The sequence below is a fragment of the Lissotriton vulgaris genome, chromosome 12 (genome assembly GCF_964263255.1).
Source record: "Lissotriton vulgaris chromosome 12, aLisVul1.2, whole genome shotgun sequence".
NCBI lineage: Eukaryota > Metazoa > Chordata > Amphibia > Caudata > Salamandridae > Lissotriton > Lissotriton vulgaris.
Window position 1 is genome coordinate 783,009,448 of NC_141700.1, and position 24,062 is coordinate 783,033,509.

At 48.1% G+C, this 24,062-nt stretch overlaps 1 protein-coding gene across 1 annotated transcript in view; it reads right to left on the reverse strand.

Annotated features, from left to right (window-relative positions):
* Nucleotides 1-20,595, reverse strand: part of LOC147678706 (phospholipid scramblase family member 5-like) — a 40,292-nt gene extending 19,697 nt beyond the window's left edge. Inside the window, exons 1-3 of the mRNA XM_086946629.1 lie at nucleotides 20,529-20,595; nucleotides 8,544-8,824; nucleotides 2,106-2,133 (exon numbers count right to left, since the gene is read on the reverse strand). Coding sequence (XP_086802755.1) covers nucleotides 2,106-2,133; nucleotides 8,544-8,824; nucleotides 20,529-20,541 — 322 coding nt within the window. The 5' untranslated portion in view covers nucleotides 20,542-20,595. The remainder of the gene's footprint in view (nucleotides 1-2,105; nucleotides 2,134-8,543; nucleotides 8,825-20,528) is intronic.
* Nucleotides 20,596-24,062: the final 3,467 nt, after the last annotated feature.

The following is a 24,062-nucleotide window of genomic DNA, read 5'->3' on the forward strand; positions in this document are numbered from 1 at the left end:
TAAGCAGGAAAACAACCAGATCTTCCAAAATGTAACCATGAGAAGGAGGGGGTATATTACTATAGTGTCCACACTGCAGCCCTCGAGGGCTGGGCCGCCAGTGTTATGGAGAGGAGGGCCAGCTCTCCCACAGGTCACTCAGATATCCTGTCAGACTCTATGATGTCTCTCTGCCCAATTCTGTGATGGATACAGGAGAAAGGATGACAAATAGTGGCCATTTAAAGTATGACTAACATACGCCAGGAGTGCAATAGACAAATCTCAAGACATGTGGCAGCCCTTACAAGTCTTTACACATATGCATCCTCAGGACATGTGCCAGCCCTTACAAGCCTTTACACAGATGCGTCCTCAGGACATGTGCCAGCCATTATAATCCATTACACGTATGCCTCCTCAGGACATGTGCCAGCCCTTAAAAGCATTTACACGTATGCCCCCTCAGGGCATGTGCCAGCCCTTACAAGCCTTTACACATATACGTCCTCAGGACATGTGCCAGCCCTTACAAGCCTTTACACATATACGTCCTCAGGACATGTGCCTGCCCTTACAAGCCTTTACACGTATGCGTCCTCAAGACATGTGCCAGCCATTAGAAGCCATTACACGTATGCCTCCTCAGGACATGTGCCAGCCATTAGAAGCCATTACGCATATGCGTCCTCAGGACATGTGCCAGCCCTTACAAGCCTTTACACGTATGCGTCCCAATGATATGTGCCAGCCATTAGAAGCCATTACACGTATGCCTCCTCAGGACATGTGTCAGCCATTAGAAGCCATTACGAATATGCGTCCTCAGGACATGTGCCTGCCCTTACAAGCCTTTACACGTATGCGTCCTCAAGACATGTGCCAGCCATTAGAAGTCATTACACGTATGCCTCCTCAGGACATGTGGCAGCCTTTCCACGTCTTTCCACGTATGCCTCCTCAGGACATGTGGCAGCCTTTCCACGTCTTTACACGTATGCCTCCTCAGGACATGTGGCAGCCTTTCAACGTCTTTACACGTATGCCTCCTCAGGACATGTGTCGGCCTTTCCAAGCCTTTAAGTGTACACCTGAACTAAGTTGCATGTGTTGTGGTGTCTGAATGTTCAGTATAATTATTGTGCTCTGTGTACAAAGTTTTCATTTAGGATAAAGGAGATGTACTTTGGATGTATATGAGAAGTTTGAAAACTTTACTATTTCTAATAATGTTTTTGTTTTTATGATTAGATTAAAAACAAATTTGGAAATTATATTTCTCTCAATTGAATGCACTGGTCCTCTAAGGAAAGAATGGTCTGAATTGTGAAACATTGAGATGTGTACTAAGAGACTGCGAAGAGATGGTGTTCCTTTCTTTTTCAATATACCTTGATTTTTAATATGAGAAGTATACCCTACCAGCAGGTACTGGCTTAACATGTTCACTGGTAACTGAAATATAACAATCAAATACAGTATTTGTATAGATCTAATATACCTCTTCAACTGCTGAATCATAAATATATACAAGCAGCTGATTTGGTAGGCTCAATGTGGTAAATGCTGCTATGAGGCACAAATCCATACATTATCCACACTGAGAACTGTAGTAGATAATATTTTTAGTGCCCTGAAGAAGCAGTAAAGAGCTACGAAACACGTGTTCGCTCCAGCTTAAGACAAACATATTTTTGGTGAAAAATCAAGTGCCAACATCAAGAGGAACCATACATGGATAAGATCAAAAAGTGAATTTAAAGAAATCCAAGGTCTTGGACTATCTGTCAGTAGAAGCAATTACACATAAGGAGGTGGCACACAGGAGAAAAGTGGCTTGTTTCCTAAACTGTTAAGAGAAGTGGACCATCTGTTTTGGTTCTAATAAAGTATTCTGACTTTTAATAGTTACAATTATTGAACAATTGTTCGTCAAACTGTTGTGGTTGAGAAGGTTGATGTTCTGCATAGTTGTAAATATTATGATAGTTCCTGGTAAGACGGGTGGGAGCAGCGCGGGGCAAGATCTTGTTCTTTAAACCAGTGCTTCAGGAATAAGTGTCTGTGTGTAGGTGTTGTGCTTGGTGTATACATTCGTGATGGGTTCAATCAAACAACGTACTTACATTTCTGGTTGATTAACAGCTGGTCAACCTGCAACAGATAAAACAATAGAACTTAGATTTTGGAGAGTGTGCGGTGAAAAAGAAGAACCATTTTCAATAATGCTTTGACTACTCATGTCCATTTCTAGTGCTTTGAAGTACGAGTAAAGACATTATGGGCCAGATGTAGGTAGCCTAATACCGGTCGGTAACGGCCGAAATTACCGAATTTCGGACGTTACTGACCTGTATTAGGCTTTTCAGATGTAGGAGGCCAAAATGAAGGATTCGGTAATTTACTGAATCGGTAATTTAAAGAATCGGTAAATTACCGAATCCTTAAGATACCGAATCGGTAATTTACCGAATCCTTAATGTAGGAAGCACTCAAGTGAGTGTTTTTCTCATTTAAGGATTCAGTATTTACCACCAACTACAAGTTGGTGGAAAATAACGAAAACCGTTAAAAAAGCAATTTTGTGCTTTTTAGGGCTCGGCCTACGTCACCACGAAGTGGGGCGGAGCTCCGAGCTCCTATTGTTAAAGAAAAAAAAAAAAGTTTCTTTAGGGCTCGGCCAGAAACATTCCTTAGTGCGCAAGCTTTTTTTATGGCATCTGCATAGTGATTCGTCTTCGCTGTGCTGTCTTTTTAGTAGCCTTGACGCGATAGGCTATATGTAATTTTCGTCCGCCATTTTTGGCATTTTGTGTGCGGTTTCGCGCACGGCAGTCCATTAATTTTAATTAGGAGCTGTCAGGGTGCCCTTGTAATGCAATCCAGATGGTGGGAGCGCGTTCACCATTCTGCATTGCGTGTATAGGGCGAGCGTTCGTCTGCAGCGTGTTTGGGGCTGAAAAAGAGGCAGTATTTAAATACAGATTACCAAATGAGTTACACAATGATTGTGCTCGGCTGTAACTGCACGGAACCACTTTGTATTAGCATGAGTAGTCTGCGCGCGGTATCCAGAGAGGGGGATGTTTTCACTCAGGCGTGTCACAGACTTGACATGAGCATGTTGACAGGAATCAGATGCCCTATTGATTGTCTATATTTTTAACCCGTCCTTTCCTTATTTTGTGTGCCTCACGTTACACAGTGGCTTGGTAGCATGATGTTGTATAAATGCACTCCGATTTCACTGCAATATGTGGGGTGCACAGTTCATTTAAATATGTTGATTCTCACATCTTTCTTGTAATTGGGCGGAGAATTTATTATTCTCACTTGAGTATTATTAATTGTTTTTTTATACATGATTATGAGCCGGATTTGTGATATGTGGCATTTGTTTTCGGTTTGTAGCCATGAAGAAGTCCGTGGAGAATATGACGGCGAAACATGTTGGCTACTTGTGTGAAAGTGCAGAGTGCAGAGTGGTAGTGCAGAGTGGTAGTGCAGAGTGGTAGTGCAGAGTGGTAGTGCAGAGTGCAGATTGAGAGTGCTAAGTGCAGATTGGTAGTGCAGAGTGGTAGTGCAGAGTGCAGAGTGGTAGTGCAGAGTGCAGAGTGGTAGTGCAGAGTGCAGAGTGCAGATTGGTAGTGCAGAGTGCAGAGTGGTAGTGCAGAGTGGTAGTGCAGAGTGGTAGCGCAGAGTGCAGAGTGGTAGTGCAGAGTGCAGAGTGGTAGTGCAGAGTGCAGAGTGGTAGTGCAGAGTGGTAGTGCAGAGTGGTAGTGCAGAGTGCAGAGTGCAGAGTGGTAGTGCAGAGCGGTAGTGCAGAGTGCAGAGTGCAGATTGGTAGTGCAGAGTGCAGATTGGTAGTGCAGAGTGCAGATTGGTAGTGCAGAGTGCAGATTGGTAGTGCAGAGTGGTAGTGCAGAGTGCAGAGTGGTAGTGCAGAGTGCAGATTGGTAGTGCAGAGTGCAGAGTGCAGATTGGTAGTGCAGAGTGCAGATTGGTAGTGCAGAGTGGTAGTGCAGAGTGGTAGTGCAGAGTGCAGAGTGGTAGTGCAGAGTGCAGAGTGGTAGTGCAGAGTGGTAGTGCTGAGTGGTAGTGCAGAGTGCAGAGTGGTAGTGCAGAGTGGTAGTGCAGAGTGCAGAGTGCAGAGTGCAGAGTGCAGAGTGGTAGTGCAGAGTGGTAGTGCAGAGTGGTAGTGCAGAGTGGTAGTGCAGAGTGCAGAGTGGTAGTGCAGAGTGGTAGTGCAGAGTGCAGAGTGGTAGTGCAGAGTGGTAGTGCAGAGTGCGTAGTGCAGAGTGGTAGTGCAGAGTGGTAGTGCAGAGTGCAGAGTGGTAGTGCAGAGTGGTAGTGCAGAGTGCAGAGTGGTAGTGCAGAGTGCAGAGTGGTAGTGCAGAGTGCAGAGTGGTAGTGCAGAGTGGTAGTGCAGAGTGCAGAGTGGTAGTGCAGAGTGGTAGTGCAGAGTGCAGAGTGGTAGTGCAGAGTGGTAGTGCAGAGTGGTAGCGCAGAGCGCAGAGTGGTAGTGCAGAGTGCAGAGTGGTAGTGCAGAGTGCAGAGTGGTAGTGCAGAGTGGTAGTGCAGAGTGGTAGTGCAGAGTGCAGAGTGGTAGTGCAGAGTGGTAGTGCAGAGTGCAGAGTGCAGATTGGTAGTGCAGAGTGCAGATTGGTAGTGCAGAGTGCAGATTGGTAGTGCAGAGTGCAGAGTGGTAGTGCAGAGTGCAGAGTGGTAGTGCAGAGTGCAGAGTGCAGATTGGTAATGCAGAGTGCCGAGTGCAGATTGGTAGTGCAGAGTGCAGATTGGTAGTGCAGAGTGGTAGTGCAGAGTGGTAGTGCAGAGTGCAGAGTGGTAGTGCAGAGTGCAGAGTGGTAGTGCAGAGTGGTAGTGCAGAGTGGTAGTGCAGAGTGCAGAGTGGTAGTGCAGAGTGGTAGTGCAGAGTGCAGAGTGCAGAGTGGTAGTGCAGAATGGTAGTGCAGAGTGCAGAGTGGTAGTGCAGAGTGGTAGTGCAGAGTGCAGAGTGGTAGTGCAGAGTGGTAGTGCAGAGTGCGTAGTGCAGAGTGGTAGTGCAGAGTGGTAGTGCAGAGTGGTAGTGCAGAGTGGTAGTGCAGAGTGCAGAGTGGTAGTGCAGAGTGGTAGTGCAGAGTGCAGAGTGGTAGTGCAGAGTGGTAGTGCAGAGTGCAGAGTGGTAGTGCAGAGTGCAGAGTGGTAGTGCAGAGTGGTAGTGCAGAGTGGTAGTGCAGAGTGCAGAGTGGTAGTGCAGAGTGCAGAGTGGTAGTGCAGAGTGGTAGTGCAGAGTGCAGAGTGGTAGTGCAGAGTGGTAGTGCAGAGTGAGAGTGCAGAGTGGTAGTGCAGAGTGGTAGTGCAGAGTGCAGAGTGGTAGTGCAGAGTGGTAGTGCAGAGTGCAGAGTGGTAGTGCAGAGTGGTAGTGCAGAGTGCAGAGTGGTAGTGCAGAGTGCAGAGTGGTAGTGCAGAGTGCAGAGTGCAGATTGGTAGTGCAGAGTGCAGAGTGCAGAGTGGTAGTGCAGAGTGGTAGTGCAGAGTGGTAGCGCAGAGTGCAGAGTGGTAGTGCAGAGTGCAGAGTGGTAGTGCAGAGTGCAGAGTGGTAGTGCAGAGTGGTAGTGCAGAGTGCAGAGTGCAGAGTGGTAGTGCAGAGCGGTAGTGCAGAGTGCAGAGTGCAGATTGGTAGTGCAGAGTGCAGATTGGTAGTGCAGAGTGCAGATTGGTAGTGCAGAGTGCAGAGTGGTAGTGCAGAGTGCAGAGTGGTAGTGCAGAGTGCAGATTGGTAGTGCAGAGTGCAGATTGGTAGTGCAGAGTGCAGATTGGTAGTGCAGAGTGGTAGTGCAGAGTGGTAGTGCAGAGTGCAGAGTGGTAGTGCAGAGTGCAGAGTGGTAGTGCAGAGTGGTAGTGCAGAGTGGTAGTGCAGAGTGCAGAGTGGTAGTGCAGAGTGGTAGTGCAGAGTGCAGAGTGCAGAGTGCAGAGTGCAGAGTGGTAGTGCAGAGTGGTAGTGCAGAGTGGTAGTGCAGAGTGCAGAGTGGTAGTGCAGAGTGGTAGTGCAGAGTGCAGAGTGGTAGTGCAGAGTGGTAGTGCAGAGTGCGTAGTGCAGAGTGGTAGTGCAGAGTGGTAGTGCAGAGTGGTAGTGCAGAGTGGTAGTGCAGAGTGCAGAGTGGTAGTGCAGAGTGGTAGTGCAGAGTGCAGAGTGGTAGTGCAGAGTGGTAGTGCAGAGTGGTAGTGCAGAGTGCAGAGTGGTAGTGCAGAGTGCAGAGTGGTAGTGCAGAGTGGTAGTGCAGAGTGCAGAGTGGTAGTGCAGAGTGGTAGTGCAGAGTGCAGAGTGGTAGTGCAGAGTAGTAGTGCAGAGTGGTAGCGCAGAGTGCAGAGTGGTAGTGCAGAGTGCAGAGTGGTAGTGCAGAGTGCAGAGTGGTAGTGCAGAGTGGTAGTGCAGAGTGCAGAGTGGTAGTGCAGAGTGGTAGTGCAGAGTGCAGAGTGCAGATTGGTAGCGCAGAGTGCAGATTGGTAGTGCAGAGTGCAGATTGGTAGTGCAGAGTGCAGAGTGGTAGTGCAGAGTGCAGAGTGGTAGTGCAGAGTGCAGAGTGCAGATTGGTAATGCAGAGTGCCGAGTGCAGATTGGTAGTGCAGAGTGCAGATTGGTAGTGCAGAGTGGTAGTGCAGAGCGGTAGTGCAGAGTGCAGAGTGGTAGTGCAGAGTGCAGAGTGGTAGTGCAGAGTGGTAGTGCAGAGTGGTAGTGCAGAGTGCAGAGTGGTAGTGCAGAGTGGTAGTGCAGAGTGCAGAGTGCAGAGTGGTAGTGCAGAGTGGTAGTGCAGAGTGCAGAGTGGTAGTGCAGAGTGGTAGTGCAGAGTGCAGAGTGGTAGTGCAGAGTGGTAGTGCAGAGTGCGTAGTGCAGAGTGGTAGTGCAGAGTGGTAGTGCAGAGTGGTAGTGCAGAGTGCAGAGTGGTAGTGCAGAGTGGTAGTGCAGAGTGCAGAGTGGTAGTGCAGAGTGGTAGTGCAGAGTGCAGAGTGGTAGTGCAGAGTGCAGAGTGGTAGTGCAGAGTGCAGAGTGGTAGTGCAGAGTGGTAGTGCAGAGTGCAGAGTGGTAGTGCAGAGTGCAGAGTGGTAGTGCAGAGTGGTAGTGCAGAGTGGTAGTGCAGAGTGCAGAGTGGTAGTGCAGAGTGGTAGTGCAGAGTGCAGAGTGGTAGTGCAGAGTGCAGAGTGGTAGTGCAGAGTGCAGAGTGGTAGTGCAGAGTGCAGAGTGGTAGTGCAGAGTGCCTAAAACACATTGCCATTTAAAATGCCATTATCTCTAACTTAAAACAAACCCGAGCCCTAATGCATTCCTAATGCTTGTTTAACAGTGCCATGTGGCAGACATACATGCCCTTAGGGCATGTATGTGTGCTACATGTGCAGCCATGCACTATTCAGGGGTGCAACAGGGTGTCAATGTGACGCCCTGACACCCTTGTAATTCTTCCCCCTATTAACGATTCGGTATTTACCGAATCGGTAATTCCCATTCATTCCTATGGGCCTCCAGGCCTATTGGAATGAATGGGAATTACTGATTCGGTAAATACCGAATCGGTAAATACCGAATGTTACCGATTCGGTAAAATGTACCGAATCATTAGCTACATACCATTTACCGATTCTAAAATACCGAATCGGTAAAATTCAGTATTTTATAATTGGTAAATAGTATTTACCTACATCTGGCCCTACATTCCTTGACAGATTGTTTAGTCATTCAGGTTATCCTTGGCATAAACTGGAAATTGCAATGGTTGAAAGAAAGAAATGTAAGTTATGGGGAGCGTAAAGAGGAACTTGGTTCAGCGTGTGGAGGCCTGTGCACAGGTGAAGACTTACCACAGCATAGAAATGTCACAGCAGGCGTAACCCCAAGGATGTAACACAAGCGCCTACAGGCTCTGCTACCCAGGGGGTCCCCCATCTTTAGTGGGTCCCCATCCAGCCTAATGCCTGTGAATTTCTGTGAGATACAGGAGTCCCAGGGACCCCTTCCCACATCCTCCAAAATTCCAGTATTTGCATTACACTATTACACCTCCCAGAAAGCTGGACTGTCTCTACGAAGAATGCCTTCTCATTAAATCGTTACCTGCCTCTGGCCTGGCAAAAAGAGGAGAGATGTACAGAGAAGGGGGCAGCAAGGTAGGGAGAGCTGTGGAAATTTTAGCCGGGTGGCTGAGTGGAGCCAGGAGACCAGGTTCAGATTTTATTCTGAGAAAACACTTCTTTATCGAACTTTCTTTCACTTCCCTAGTCTTAAAAAACTGGAACTTTAACTGGCTAATTTCCATAGTGGGCGCTTTGTAAAAAATGCCCAGTTGGAGAGCTGGAGATGGAAGGGCACTGAGTGGCAGTGAAGTCAGATGCAAAAACCTGCACAAGCTGTGCGCGTGGAAATCAACACATGGTCACCAAGTGGCACAGACAGAAGACGCAGAACTCACATGGAAAGAGTATACCCGAGGTACTGAGGCACCATGCCACCTCCAGGGTGCAGCTGAAGTACTGTAAATAAAATGCTCATGTCTCGGACCAGCCCTCACCTGAGTCAGGTATTCCAGTCCAGGTGGTAGGTCTGTTGCCATGTACGGCGCGGGCATAAAGTTCTGTGGGCCGGGTCCTGGGTGTGCCTGTGGCTGCCCGGCGTTGGCATGCTGGTATCCCTGAGGCTGGCACTGGGGCTGGTACTGTACGGAACCAGGAGATGGGTTGGCCTGGTACTGCACAGATCCTGGAAATGGGTTGGTCTGGTACTGCACAGCGCCTGGAAACGGGTTGGCATGGTACTGTTCAGCGCTAGGACCCGGGTACCGCATGGCATGACCTGAAGAGGTAAGGAGAACGCTAGTCACGGTAATACCACAACAGGGTGAACACATTTTTACAAATGCACTCTGGCACTCTGTTTGGCCTTATATTGCACAGAACCTTGGTGTGTTGTGTGTAGATGTTTTACTTCCAATTTGCAGGTATGTAGCACTCTATGAGGCGGCATGGTGTACTCATTTTATGAATCTTGGAAGGATGAAAGGCTGAGTAAGTTACACTTAGACTTCCTCAGTAGGAGCTGCTTCTGACTGAGGTTAATGGCAGTATATGCTAGTATAAGACCGCTCAGTGGGTGAGGCTCTCTCTGCAGAGCGATGTCTCTGTCTTGCAAGTGTCGATACCCGGCACTGGTAGGCTACGTGGGTGGTTCGTGTACCTGCTGCAGTGCACTGTTATTTGCAGGACACAAGACTGACTCCTAAGAAGAGAGCACTGTGGGATCATGTATTTGTCACGGAAACCCAGTTGTGATCTTCAGACCATGAGCTCGAGGCCGGCTAAGACAGCTCAATGGGTTATGCACCGCTGCAAAGGCCTGCATGTAATGTGCAGCACTTAGGGGTGAATTACTGCAAGGCTGACTGAAACCTTCATTTTTCTGAGGGCGATTAAATGAGCACCTTAAAGTATGATAATAAGTTGCACCTATTAATAAGTACAGAAAAGCAACTACGGGCACCATTTACAGTTTGGCCTGCGGCCTGCCTGCCTGTTCGTCTGTCAAGGTGTCGGCCTGCCTGTTCGTCTGTCAAGGTGTCGGCCTGCCTGTTCGTCTGTCAGGGTGTCGGCCTGCCTGCCCGTCTGTCAGGGTGTAGGCCTGCCTGTTCGTCTATCAGGGTGTCGGCCTGCCTGTCTGTCTGTCAGGGTGTCGCCCCGCCTGCCTGTCTCTTAGGGTGTTGACCTGCCTGCCCGTCTATCAGGGTATCCGCCTCCCTGCCAGGGTGTCGGCCTGCCTGTCCATCTCTCAGGGTGTCAGCCTGCCTGCCTGTCTATCAGGGTATTGGCCTCCTGCCCATCTGTCAGGGTGTCATACTGCCTGCCCAGCTATCAGGGTGTTGGCCTGTCTGTCAGGGTGTCCACCTGCCTGCCCGTCTGTCAGGGTGTAGGCCTGCCTGCCCGGGTGTCAGGGTGTTGGCCTGCCTGCCTGTCTATCAGGGTGTCCACCTGCCTGCCCGGCTGTCGGGGTGTTGGCCTGCCTGCCTGTCTGTCAGGGTGTCCACCTGCCTGCCCGGCTGTCGGGTGTTGGCCTGCCTGCCTGTCTGGCAGGGTGTCCACCTGCCTGCCCGGCTGTCGGGGTGTTGGCCTGCCTGCCTGTCTGGCAGGGTGTCCACCTGCCTGCCCGGCTGTCGGGGTGTTGGCCTGCCTGCCTGTCTGTCAGGGTGTCCGCCTGCCCGGCTGTCAGGGTGCCAGACTGCCTACCCGTCTATCAGGGTTTCAACCTTCCTGCCCTTCTGTCAAGGTGTTGGACTGCCTGCCTGTCTGTTAGAGTGTTAGCCTGTCTGTCTGCCCGTCTGTCAGGGTGAAAGCAGTGGCGGCTGGCACAGATCTCTGGTGTCGGGGCACAAGGTGTAGAAACATAAAAATAAATGTATCTGTCACTGCAACTCTCCTCCGTCGTCTCTCCGCATCTGGCCGGAACGGAAGCAGGAAGTATACAGCCTCCCCTAAGCACATCACAACGCTACTGTTAGCAGCGTTGTAACTGCGTTGTAACTGATGTGAGAGCTGTGGTTCGGGGATCAGACGGGAATTATGAGCTTGTGCATGTTCTCCACTCAGGCTCTAGAGAACATGCTAAATGCGCATGACTATTTGCCCAACTCAAGACGGCCGGCCCAACCAGCATGCACACTTACTGAGTGCTCACCACTCCTACCCAGAGCACTCCAGCCCCACTCCGCAACCTGCCTCGGCAGGAAAATATAAACTGATAACTACATCGAGTTATTATCATTTCATTTTTCCTTTACTTACACTGCTGAAAAGCAGTAGGGCAATGCGCCTCCGCCTTAGCATAGGAGCCGCCACTGGGTGTCGGGCTGCTTACCCGTCTGTCAGAGTGTCGGCCTGCCTGTCTGTCAGGGTGTCACCCTTCCTGCCGTCTGTCCGGGTTTCAGAAGGCATTACCTCTGCCACCCTGGCAGACTCAGAGTCAGAGTCAGAGTCAAAAACACTTTATTCGATTATTTTAAAATCATAAAAGTATGCTACAGATCCACTTTCAATCGCACAAACACAAGTTATTAAAAGCAAGTTTAAAAAGTTACAATTAAAAATGAGAATTTCATGTAAATACATCTTCATAATCATATTAACAATGCTAACAATCTTTTAGGGCCTTAACAGTGTACAAAATGTACAGGATTAGCAATCAAAAATATATTTACAGTTCTATGTTCAAAGTGCTAGCAGCCTGGGAAAAATTTGCAAAATGTGCAATTCATGAATTCATACTCACGCCTGCCATATTGTGAGATTTCCTCTGGCCTGGCTTGGATCTTTTTGCCCTCAAAGGAGCAGCCGCCACCTCGTTGCCTCTGAAGGCACCAAAGGTTTGCTAGGAAGCCGCCATGTTTCATGTGGCCGCTAAGCACATTTTTGGTTTTACAAAACCAAACTCCTAAAGCTGGAGTTTGTTTATGTAAAACAAAATACTAATGGCCCTGACACCCCGAGAGCTTTCCCAAAACACGGGGTAAGAGGTAATTATTTTCTGTTCGAGACTGCCAGGCTTTTCTTGTCAGTCCCAATGAGAACAAAAAAGTCCAGAAGACTAGGGGACATATTATCAACGGCCAGCGATAATGATCGCTGGCCGTGCTTAGCGATAATTATATTATCGCAGGCTAGCTCTGGTATTTATCACCCTGGTAGCGCGTTATTAACAACGCGTTACGTCTCCAACTTGCTCTATATGCATTTTGTTCACTTTTATATGAAAGCCAGCTTGCATTTTCAGAAAACCTGAGAAATATATTGCAATATTGGCTCCAGACAGTAACATTTGAAAAATAGAAATGATTGAATTAATCCTAAACACTGGCAATAACTTTAGGGATATTCCATTCCATTCATTTTTGTTGCTGTCTGTGCTTTTGCCAACAGTTACAAACCATATGCAAATCAGGCTTAGTCCCACCCCACAGGAAAAGTCCAGTCCAAACCTCTAGGCCAGGGTCTCCAACCTTTAAAATAGTGGAGCTAATTCTTATAATTGAAACCCGTCATCAGCTACTGCCTACACTTGGAATATGATAAATATACACTGAGATCAAATAACTTAAACAAAGACAGCATAAAGCATGAATTGCACAGGAGTGTTATCGCCAAAGGTTTACTTTTGGGGTCTCTAATAATCAGTTTTGTCCCTTTGCTCTTGAAACAGCTCATACAAGAAAGAGAGAGAAGTAGACAGAGAGAAAGAGAGGCAAAGAATGTGATAGAAAAAAGCACAGAGAAAGAAGATGAATAGAGAAAGAGTCAAAGCAAGAAAAGAATGACAGCTTGATAGAAAAAAGGTGAGAGAGAAGGATTGGAAAATAAGAAGGAAAGACACAGAGAAAGACAAGGAAAGAAAGCACACAAAAGAAAGGAGAGAAAGAATGAGGAAACACACACATACAGAGAAAGGAGCAAAAGAAAGGAGATGAAGGAAGAAAGAGAAACTTAGAAGAAACTGAAAGAGGAAGAAAAATGAAACAGTGGGATAAATGAAAGTAGGGAAAAGAAAAAAGAAAACATGACAAAGGAAGTAGTAGAAAAAGAAGGAAGGACGAGTAAAACAGAGAAATAGAAGAGAAAGAAAGCACGAGAAAGAGAAAAAAGAACCAAAAAAGGATGGAAGGAAGTGAATGGCAAACAAGAGTTAAATATAGAAAGTAAAAGAAGATAAGAAAATAATAAAGAAACAAAATAGGAAAGACAAGCACAATGGTGGAGGAAGAAACGAGAAGAAGAAGAAAAGTACAATACGTAAATACAACAAGAAAAAGAACAAGACGGAAAGAATAACAGAGAGAGAGAAGAAAAGCTAAAGACAGAGAAAGAAGATTAGACTGAAAGAAAAGAGGGAAAGAAAGAACGAATAGAAAAAAGCAGATAACGAAAGGCATAGGACACAAGAAAGGAAGTAGAGAAGGAGAGAAATCAAGAAAAAAAAGGGGACTAGGGTAGAGAAAAATAAATGGAGACAGGAGGAAGACGGAAATGGGAGGAAAAAAGAAAAAGTGAAAGAACAAAAGAAATAATTATTGAGAGAAAGAAGGAGAGACAGAAAGAAAAAGATCCAGAGAAAAAGAGGAGAAATAAAAAGAATGGAAGAAAAGGAAAATGTTAAAAGAAAAAAAATTAAAATGGAAACAAAGGGAAACAGAGGAAGACATGAGAAACAAAGAAAAAAGTTGAGAAAAGCAAGAGTGAAATAAAGAGAAGAAAAAAGAAAGAGAACGAAACTTAAAAAAGAGTAGACAACAAAGACAGAGGGAAGACATAGGGAAATAAAGAAGTAGTATCAAAAGATATGGAAAAAGGAAGAAAGAGGGAATACATTAAATTGAGAATGGAGAGAAAGAATGAAAGCAAGGAAAAGGGAAGGATAAGGAAGGAGTAGCAGGAAAGAAAGGAGGAAAAAAGTAAATAGAGTTTTTTTCAGAAGAAACTAGGCTGCATCATCCTTAACTGTCAGAGTTTGAGCACTCACAGAAACCTGTCAAGTGTTTTAAAAAGCTGCCTTGTAAAGTGAGAAGCTGTATATTCTCAAGTCTTCTGACCGGCATTTACCTTCTGCGAGCTACTCAGTGGCAGCCTGAGAGCTACTGGTAGCTTGTGGTCCAGTAGTTGGAGACGCCTGTTCTGGACCATGTCCCACCCGAGTGTGAACACGAGCAGCCCCAGAATGATTTTGGTCTTGTTGCGCCTCATCAGTGAGGTGCGTTTGTGCCCTATGGACCCACATCTTCTCAGGAAGAATCAGTCAGCAAACAGGGTGATGAATAGTAACACTTGAACTGATTGGAACCCTTAGTAATTACTCTTTCTGTATTCATTACAGACAAGGGACTACCCACATATATTTTAATCTTGGCCCTGCCCCCAGCGATTGACCAACTGTGTTTAATTCACATCATTTACATCCGTTTCTATAAGATTCCGATCCACGTCAAACAAGGCTGAGAGCCTGTTTTTTTCACATTTATTGTCTTCATAATTTGAGGGCCCAACTTGGACCCCTACTTACTATCTTTTGGAAAAATAATCCTTATATCCATCATTCGGGACTCAGACTCTCTGCACTGAAGAGGGGAGGGTTGGCATTTTATGTCTCTGAACTCCAGAATTTACACAAATGGCTACACAGTGTAGTAACTGCTGATTTTTCACCCTCAGGAAGATGGAATTCTCACACTGCGCTATCATGGCACTCACTTTTTGCGCACATGAAGCTGTACGTCCAACTAACTGACCCTGCCTTACATTCAACAGAACCAGACTGAACTAATGGACACCTTTAGTATCTGCAGCTCTGCACTGCTATGTGTCACAGTAGGGTCAGACTCTTTATACCTTCACAGTGAAACTCACTCACATTTTAGGTCTCGTCTTAAGTCAGCATATGCGCTGTCTGTTGCAAGACATACTATTTTCTTAGAGTGAGCGTAGAGCCTGCACATTGCTTACCATTGGTTGGGTTGATTGTCACTATCATTTGCTTGCTTTTTATTTGTTAGCTGTGTGGGTTTTCAATCCTCTTCCTGTCTTTGTCCCACCCCTGGAGCATGGACACATTACTTTGTCCTTCCACTGCTCACTTTTTTACGTTTTTCTTTTTCTTTAAGCACTCTACCAGAGTGTATCTGTTTTCTTGCTGTCATACTTGTGTGCTTCTATAACTGCTACCACATTTTGTCTTCCTCCCTCTCACCCATATGCTTCTTCCTCATGCCCCTGCACTGTTGTTTTGTCCAAGTGTTTTTTCCGCCTGTTCCACACTGCTCTCTTTCACCCATTTTATCCTTCCACCAGTGCCCGATAGGGCTTCCCCCATCTGTGACCCATTTTGCTTTTGCCCCATGTTGCATCTACTCACCTGCTTTAAAATCCCACGCCTCTAACCTTAATTCCAGATTGCTACTGCCCCTTCCCCCCCCCCCCCATGTTCTTTTAGGCCCCCACCCATGCCCACAGGTTTCTTCCCCATTGTTGCTTTCCCCGCCAACTTAAAAAAAACAAAATAATGATTTTGTGCATTTTTTCTTTTTAATTACCTATGCAGCTCAGATCCTTAACAAAAAAAGCGTCTATGTCATGTTGTAGGTTCGTGCCTAAAAGATGATGCAACTGGCAATGCCAAAAGCCTTTGTTTCTTTAGTCATGCAGCACAGCATCACAAATGCTGCTCCTCATTGCTATAACCATTGGCAATGCCAATAGGTCCCAAAGGCTAACCCTAATGGCTTTGCCAATGCTAGATGTCAATGGCGTGAATCTAGGAATCTGTCTTCTCCACACATATTTAAAGATCATCTACTGGGCAAACAATACACAGAAAACTTCTTCCAGAGAAAATATATTTTTACCTGTGGACCAACCATTTCCCTATTCTACATCTCCATGAAAAGTGTAGTCGTGTTCCTCCTTCACCCTGGAAACACAGTGTCACGATTTTACACCCGGCCACTCTGTGGCATTCATGACGTCCCACTGGGGTCCCCCATTTTCCCTGAATAGGATTATATATACGTAAAGAACTCACATTCCCATCTCCACTTCATTTTCCAGTCCAGGTTTTCCCACCACCATCACGGTCCCTGTAGTCCTTTCTGTCTTCGAACTCTCCCCCGACCACGCCAGGTGGTGGTGCTCTAGTCTCTCTCTTGATTCCTGGATCCCCCTGCCTTTCTGACATCTTTAATCCTGCCTTCTGTAGTTTTCACACTTTGGCTCTGACCAGTGCTCCTTTCCTGGCTTTCGGTCCTGTCATGTGTCTGCTGGTTTCCCTGGTCTTCCCCTTTTCAAGTCCCAGTTCTGCCTTCTCTTCACTGGTGGTTCTCAGGTTCCTTGCACCTGGTGGATTCCTTGCACCTGGTGGATTACTTGCACCTGTGGATACCTTGCACCTGGTGGATTCCTTGCACATGATGGATTCCTTGCACCTGGTGGATTCCTTGCACCTGGCTCTGTCCCTGCACCTGTGGATACCTTGCACCTGGTGGATTCCTTGCACATGGTGGATTCCTTGCACCTGGTGGATTCCTTGCCCCTGGTGGATTCCTTGCACCTGGTGGATTCCTTGCACCTGGCTCTGTCCCTGCACCTGTGGATACCTTGCACCTGGTGGATTCCTTGCACCTGGTGGATTCCTTGCACCTGGTGGATTCCTTGCCCCTTGTGGATTCCTTGCACCTGGTGGATTCCTTTCACTGGTGGATACCTTGCACCTGGTGGATTCCTTGCACCTGGTGGATTCCTTGCACCTGGTGGATTCCCTGCACCTGTGCTCCATCCTAAGCCTCTTGCTATCTCAGCCTGGTGCGCCTTCAGTGCAGCGGCTCACAGCTGACCTAGCAGCCGAGCCTCCTTGCACTCTGTTTGATCCTGTTACTATATCCCAGGCCTCTCTTCTGATTTCTGTTTTCATTGTTGTTTGATTCCATGTTCCTGTTCTGATTAGTTATGTGTTTCTATTGCCTCTCTCCTGTTTATTCCGCCTCTTTGTACCTGTGTTTGCCTTGTTCACGGTTCTGACTGCATACACCCAGGCCTGTTTTGCATATGCAGATTCCTTGTCTTGCATTCACTGTTCCTGTTCTGACTAGTGTGCAGATTTCCATCCCTGTTCTGTGTATGCCAGTCCTGCCCTTGACTCTTATCCTAGTCCAGCTTTTGCTTATAGCCATTTCCTGTGCCTGGGTATCTGCCTTCCACTGTTCCCCTTCGTCTTCTTGTGTGTTCATTTTGTTATCCAGATGTTTATTGATTCCAAGTGTGCCGGTTAGACTCCAAGGCTTGTTGATTTGGCACAGAGAACCACCCAGCAAAATCTGTGTGCCACTGTAGAATATCCACTTTTCCACATGGCTCCTGGCCTTTTTCTCTGCTGGATACTGCTGGTATGTTGATTTCTCAGTGCATGTGTTTCCTTTATACTGTAGTAGTTGATTCTGTACACTTTCCTAGCCGCAGGCACACAACCTGCCTGTTCTTTGCAGGAAAGCACTGCAGGAGGGCTGGTTTCTCTTTGCAAACCCCCACAGAAGTCTGCGGAGGAGGAAAGGGGAGAACCCAGGAGCCCCCGTAGGAGATACGAGAGGAATAACCTTCAGTGAATCTAAAAAAGAACTGGCTGGGCTGTGATACCAGAGGGGAAAAGACATAAATTCAGGGTGTGCTCCATTTACACGTCTGATCAGAGGTCACCAAACTAGTTTAGATGATGGTAAGCTTGGGATTCAATGAGAGGGAACCAGTGCTAATGAGTTACACAAGGGAAATGCTGTTTTCGAACTTAACTTAATCAATCCATCAATCAATAAGTGCACTACTCACCCCTGAGTGTCTCAAGGCGCTGAGGGGTGGGGGGTCCGCAGATCTGTTAGCCAAAGAGCCAGGTCTTCAGGGTCTTCCTGAAGGTGTTCAGATATCTGATAGTAGCTCATTCCAGGTCTTGGCTGCAATGTGAGAGAAAGATCTTGCGCCTGCTCTGGTTCTGTCAATGCGCAGGGTTTCGGCCAGTGCGAAGTTGGAGGATCGGAGATTTCTTTTGGTTATTAGAAAGTTGATTCTTTTGAGTCCATTGTTGCATTTGTAGGCGTGAGTGAGGATCTTGAAAGTGACTCTTTTCTCCACGGGGAGCCAGTGGAGTCTTCTTAGGAGTTGGCTGATGTGTTTGTGCCGGGGGATGCCGAGGACGAGTCTAGTGGCGGTGTTCTGTATTGTCTGGAGTTTGCTGAGTAGGGACTTGTTGAGTCTGCTGGTGATTAGTGCATGGGTGACTGTCTTCCTTGAGTCAGGGGGGATCCATTTGAAGGTCTTGCAGAGGGCGCAGAAGGTGTTGAAGCAGCTGGAGGCAACGGCGTTGACCTGTTTGTTCATGGTGAGAGATGAGCACGATGCCAAAGTTTTTGGCGTGGTCTGAGGGGGTAGGTGGGCTTCCGAGGGCTGCCAGCTACCAAGTGTTGTCCCATGCTGAGGGGGTAGTTCCAAGGACAAGGACTTCTGTCTTCTCGGTGTTGTGTTTAAGGCAGCCCTTGGTCATCCAGACTGAAACATCTTGCATTCTTTTTTGGAAGTTGAGTCTGGCGGTGGTGAGGTCTTTGGTGAGGGAGAGGATGAGCTGGGTGTGGTCGGCGTAGAATACGATATTGAGGCCGTGTTGTCCGACGATGGCTGCAAGGGGGGCCATGTAGATGTTGAAGAGGGTCGGGCTCAGAGACGACCCCTGTGGGACTTCGCAAGTGATTTTCGTCGGATCCGAGAGGCAGGGTGGTAGTCTGACCCTTTGGCTCCTCCCGGTGAGGAATGATCGAATCCAGTCCAGGGATGTTCCTTGTATGCTGTTGTCATGTAGTCTGATGATTAGCGTGCTGTGGGAGACGGTGTTGAAAGCCGCTGATAGGTCGAGTAGAATAAGGACTGCAGAGTGGCCTTGGTCCACGAAGGATAGTATGTCCTCTGTGGCGGCGAGTGGGACGGTCTCAGTGCTGTGATTGCCTTGAAATCCGGATTGGGACAGGTCTAGGATGGCGTTCTCTTCTATGAATTGCGTCAGTTACTGGTGTAAACTTTTAAAAAGCTTGAACCGTCCACTCATAAAGTGGGCCCTTTACTGTAAAGAACAGACTAGCGTACATTGCGAGTATGTTGAAGTACAAAACAGCATCCCTTCCCACCTCTGCTTGGTGACATACCTGTTGATGTTTCAGTGAGAAGGATTAGATTAGTCTGAACTGGACAGGGGACAGGTGTGCCACTGCTGCTGATTGTCATTTGATTGAGAGCCCAATAAGTGTGTGTGTGTGGGGGGGGAGGTTGTGTGCGGCAAGGCAGCTCCTTAGACCAGCTTGGAACACAGCCAGAAATCTAAGGACACAGACAAACTGGCCCACTGAGGTCTGCATAGTGCAGGGCTTGGCAGCCTATCAAATCTGCTTGTCCTGTGGTTGTGAATGCGACCCACCAGAACCAGACTTGGTTGTTTTGTTCTACAAAAGTTTCAGAGTCAAGACTGATCACCCGGTTTGGTCAACCGGATGACCACCAAAGGGCACCCATGGACTCTTCCTGTGAAGTAGGCCAGTTGACCAGTGGTAACTAGTTTGTCACTGGACTTGGTGGAGATTTGTTTTTGGAACTGGAAAGTGAGTGTCAAGGCTAACTAGAAACTAGTTTTGTGCTGCGGTTGGAGATATTGCCACACTGGGCAAACCGGTCTCCTACAGACATCCAGAACCATTCGCATTTTGCAAGGCAATGCACCGGGCGTACAACTCTCCCAATCCCAAACCTAAAGTTAATACCACAGAAGAATATAGTTACTATAACATTTTATGCTGTATAAAGTTTCACAGCCATAAATATCCCAATTTTATAATTTTGAGCATAAGGGTCAATGAATGTGTAAGCCTAGATGTCTTTTTTGCACACTGATGTCCAAGTGAAGTGTGTAAATAAACATGGGAAGTAGGCTATTTGTGTAAAACAAGTCTTCTTGATGTGCTCCGCCTTTTAACATGCATGAGCATTACAAGGATGTTTGTCTTCCAGACAAAACAACATTTTTGGCTCCTGGAGTACTGTCCACATACAAATACACAGCAGTTTTTGGGGGGCCTTTTGAAGTAATTCAACATCACCACTGGGTGTCACTCTACGAGTGTCTTATCTCACCTTAAAGAAATGCTGGCCATGCCTACAACATTATTAACAGTGGCTGCATTATCAGACATATAGCCATCTAAAGTGCAACGGCAGTGTGGCCCGTGGGGTGAGGGGCCCACTGCACTATAGTTACGGGTGTATTATCCTACACAACCACGGGGTACACATATTTAGAACTGGCGTTATCCATGACCTTTTGATTTTACTAAAATGATATGTATTGTATTTTTACTTATATGGGCTTTCTGCTGCTTCTCATCATCCATTGGTTTGTTATTGTATTGTTTACATTTTTCTTCAAACCAATAAAGTATACACCCGGGCAATAGGCGTGCCTACTTCAGCCAATAGCTAACTTCTCTGAGAGAGATGACATCTTGTCTTTTCAAAAGGAGCCCATCAACACATCAAGTTGTTCCCTTAAGTCTCAGGGACTAACTAGAATGCCTGCTTTTCAGCCCAAAAAAGTAACTTTGCCTTTAGCCAATTTATTTTTAGATTGATGAGGTTTTGGCAGCTTTCTGACAATAAAGTTATGGAAAAGCCATGACAAAGAAACACTAGCTTGGGCAATGGGAAAAGCCAAAAAAAGGCTGGCAGCCCACGTGAGACTGATTGGCTTTGCCAATGCTTGTTATTACTTGCATTAGGAGTCATGGCACCTTTGCTACACCACTGCCATAAACACTGATTCCATCAGGATTGATAAAACCATTCACAACTATAATACGATCTGTTAGGTTTATCCTAGCTTTGGACTTGCCCATGTTGGTTACCAGTGAACCGCTCGCTGCCAGTGCGTGCCATGGATGGATCTTACATACCTTGGTAATCCATCGTCTGATTCAGCCAGAATGTTTTCTGCACGACTGCAGGGTGCAAAACGCAGGGTCTCCTAGTCCAATACACAAAGCAGACAATTAAGAAGTGATGTGCACTTCAACAATATTAAATATCTTATTTGTTTTACTTTTACAAATACATTTTTCTTATTGTATTATGAGTTTTTATAAAGTGCAACATACCAGCTAGTAGGGGCAAGGCAAGCTTTCATATTTATAAAATTTGACATATAAAAAAAAAGTTCTAATACTAATTGATGTGTAATTTTAAGATATATGCACAAGTGAAATACAATGCTGGGGCAAAGTTGGAGCCTTGCAGGCTCTGCGCCACTGACTGGGCCCTCAAGAGCCTCTCGGGGCTCTGAACTACATGATTGCCCCCTGGGCCTCTCTGGGCTCTAAACACAATGTGGGCTGTGAGCCTCTCTGGGCGCTAAATACCAAATGCCCTCAAGAGCCCCTCAGGGCTCTTCACCAATGCCCCTGATCCCCCTCGGCTCGTAGTACCACTTTGCCCCCTGAGCCCCACTGGGCTCCAAGTAAAGAAATGCGGCGTCGTTGGAGTCCCGCTCGGGGGACTCGGCGTGTATGCCCCGCTTTGCTGGAGTCCCCCTCCTGGGGACTCAGAATGTGAGTATGCCTGGGAGCCTCTCGGGCTCTAGACCAAATGCTGCCCAAGACGCCCCACACTCACCGGGCTGCTGTGGCGGGGACTGCTCTCGCCGGGGCGCTTCCTCAGAAGGCGGGGCTCTCTCTCTCCTTCAGAGGGGCCTCGCCGCGGCACTTCTCCGGGCTTCTTTCTCTTTGCTGGGCAGCGGGCGGGGCTCTCTCCCTCGTGAGAGCCTCGCCGACGACAAGTCGCTGGGCTCCTTCTCGATCCGCGGCTGCAGGGGGGGACTTTCGGTTCGCTTGTGGGCCGGTCCACGTCAAGCCACAGTTTTTGAAAAATGGACAGCACCCTTCAGAGTTAAATACACAATTTAAGTTGTATGATGTCTCAGCTTTTTGTTAAAACACATGTAACATTATCATGACTGTTTTCCCAACAAGTACATAGACAAGAGACTCTGTCTAGTGAGCCAAGGAAGTAGGGTTTCCTTACTTTCCTTGTTGGGTCTGTATAGGGATTACATTCCTGGTTCTAGCACTTTCATTTTGGACCTAGCCACGGTACTTAAATAGTGGTGCAAACGCTTTGTCTTAATCCCTAAAAAGTTTTCTTCTTCGTCACGCCACAGTTTGCCTGGCTTCTGGGGTCGCGGCTGCGGCCAATAGCAGCGCGGCCCTGGGGTGGGGAGGCGGGATAGCACCTCACAGAGGATCCCCGGGCCGGCGGCGGCGATTCTCCCGGGCAAACGAGGGGTAGGCTCCCTCATTTATTTAAATAAAGAGCTAAGGGCCACGAGCGGCACAAATGCGAGGTGGGCACTCGCTTGGGGGGGTACAAAAACGGCAGATAAGCGGGTTGGGCACCCGCGCCATAGATCAGCAATCTGCAGGGTCACTTGCAGGGTAGGCACCTGCTCTCCCCCCCAAACAACACGAGCAAGGGGCCAGCCACACAGCGCTCCTGCCAAGGAAAACCACGCACTTCCAGGCGCTGCAGGGATAAAGGAGTAAAAGCAAAACGCTCCCCAGCGCTAATGACCAGATAAAGCGCTGGAAGGGCACAAAAATTTCAGCAAGTCCAGAACAAAGTCCTCCTAGGACTGTAGCAAGATTGGGGGGGGCAAGGCTGGACCCAGAGCCATCTCACTGGGCCTCCAGGCAGGGAGGCAGTCCAAGTGGTGGTCCTTCTGGCGCCCAGCAGCAGCAGCAGCCCCCCTCAGATAGGATCCTGGAAGAGAACAGTTTGTAAGGGGACACAGCCCCTTTTTATACACAGTATTCCTTTGTCTTTGCTCAGGGTGAGGGGAAAAACCAGTCGCAGATGGTTTGTGAGCACTCTTGATGTGCTCAGCCCCTCACTCTATTCACTGACAGGGCTAGGGACATTAGACGCACCACAGGGGGCGGAGCCAGAATTGTGTGGGGAAAGCCCAGACCTATTCAAGACCCAGGTGCACTCCTCCCCAGCCATCAGCATGCTAATCTCAACACTCACCACCGGGCAGACCCATCTAGACTCCTGGAGCCAGGCCCACCAGCCAGCTCCAGCCAATCATGTGCCAGCACACTCACTACACATGCACACCTATGTCTAGAAGTGGCACTTCCACACTAGACACATACACGCCGCACATATCATTGCACAGCATTCAATCTCATGAGTTCGCACATACCAAACTCGAGCCTGCACACCTCACGCATCAGGAACTACCAGGGACACAGACATTCCTAATGCATTCCTATGGGAGGGCAGGTCAACCTTACTCCACGCACTCAGAGTGCACACGCACTTTCCACTGGGACACAGTGAAAGTGCGCAGAAACTAAAAAATCACTACCACCAATTCACATTCATAAGCAAAAACTTTTTAGGGGTGAACCTGCCAGAAGGTCCAAGTCCAACACAACCCCCTTCCAGCCAAAACGCAGGGGAGGCCAATCACCACCGGGATGGACTTCCCTGCTTGGGGCGATAGAACACGGACGCGGGCCCGCAACTGCAGGGACTCCCTCCTGTTCTACGCCATGGTGAACCCCTGGGGTTCCTTCTAAAACTACTGTAGGGACTAACTGGGCTACCCCACTGGTACTCCACAGCTGTTATTGGCCAGGACCAGGCCCTAGGCCACCGGTTCCTGCCTAATCACAGAGCGGGGTTAGTAACCCCTGGCACATAGTAGCCACTCTCCACTCTTCCTGTCTGCAAGACAGGGCTAGACTGCCACTGGTTCCCCAGCCTAGGGTCTACACCCTCAGGCAGACCAGGAGTCTCAGGGAAGGCTCTCCTCCCCCTACAGCTTCTTCTAAGGTTCCTCCTCCTCTGGCGAGGGATACACCTAGAACGCCATTCCAACCCAGGGTTTAACCGCTCAGGTTGCACCGGGGTCTGAGGTGGGCTCTCCCACACTCTGCACCCCCTTCCAGAGTCCGGCTCCTTACCAACCTGGGCGGTACCTCTGGAAGAAGAACCGGTCAGGACACTGGTTACAGTCGTCCTTCCCTCCAGGTCAGGTGGATCCTGAACCTGACCTTCCAACCTCTGGTCTAGAACCTTTGGAGGAATAACTGCCTGGCACTCCAGGACTTCTGGGGATTCACACTCCATCCCCCTGAGGCTGACAGATGACTCATGTGTCGTGTGACTGTATGTCTGGCGCAGATCTCCCATCCCCTGTCCATCTGACAGTGCGCGAAGATCCCCCAGAACAGAAGTGGTGTCACCCTGGTCACTACACGGGAACCTAGCCCAACTGGGTAGTCCCTGACCCACTGGTTCTTCCACTGGGGAACTCACCTCCCAATCACTCCTCACTTTGGACTCCTGTGCCCTCCAACTGGAGTAGCACTGCCGGACACTAGAACCCCTGGATCTCTAGTTACAGATGCCTAGACACTAGGCGATCC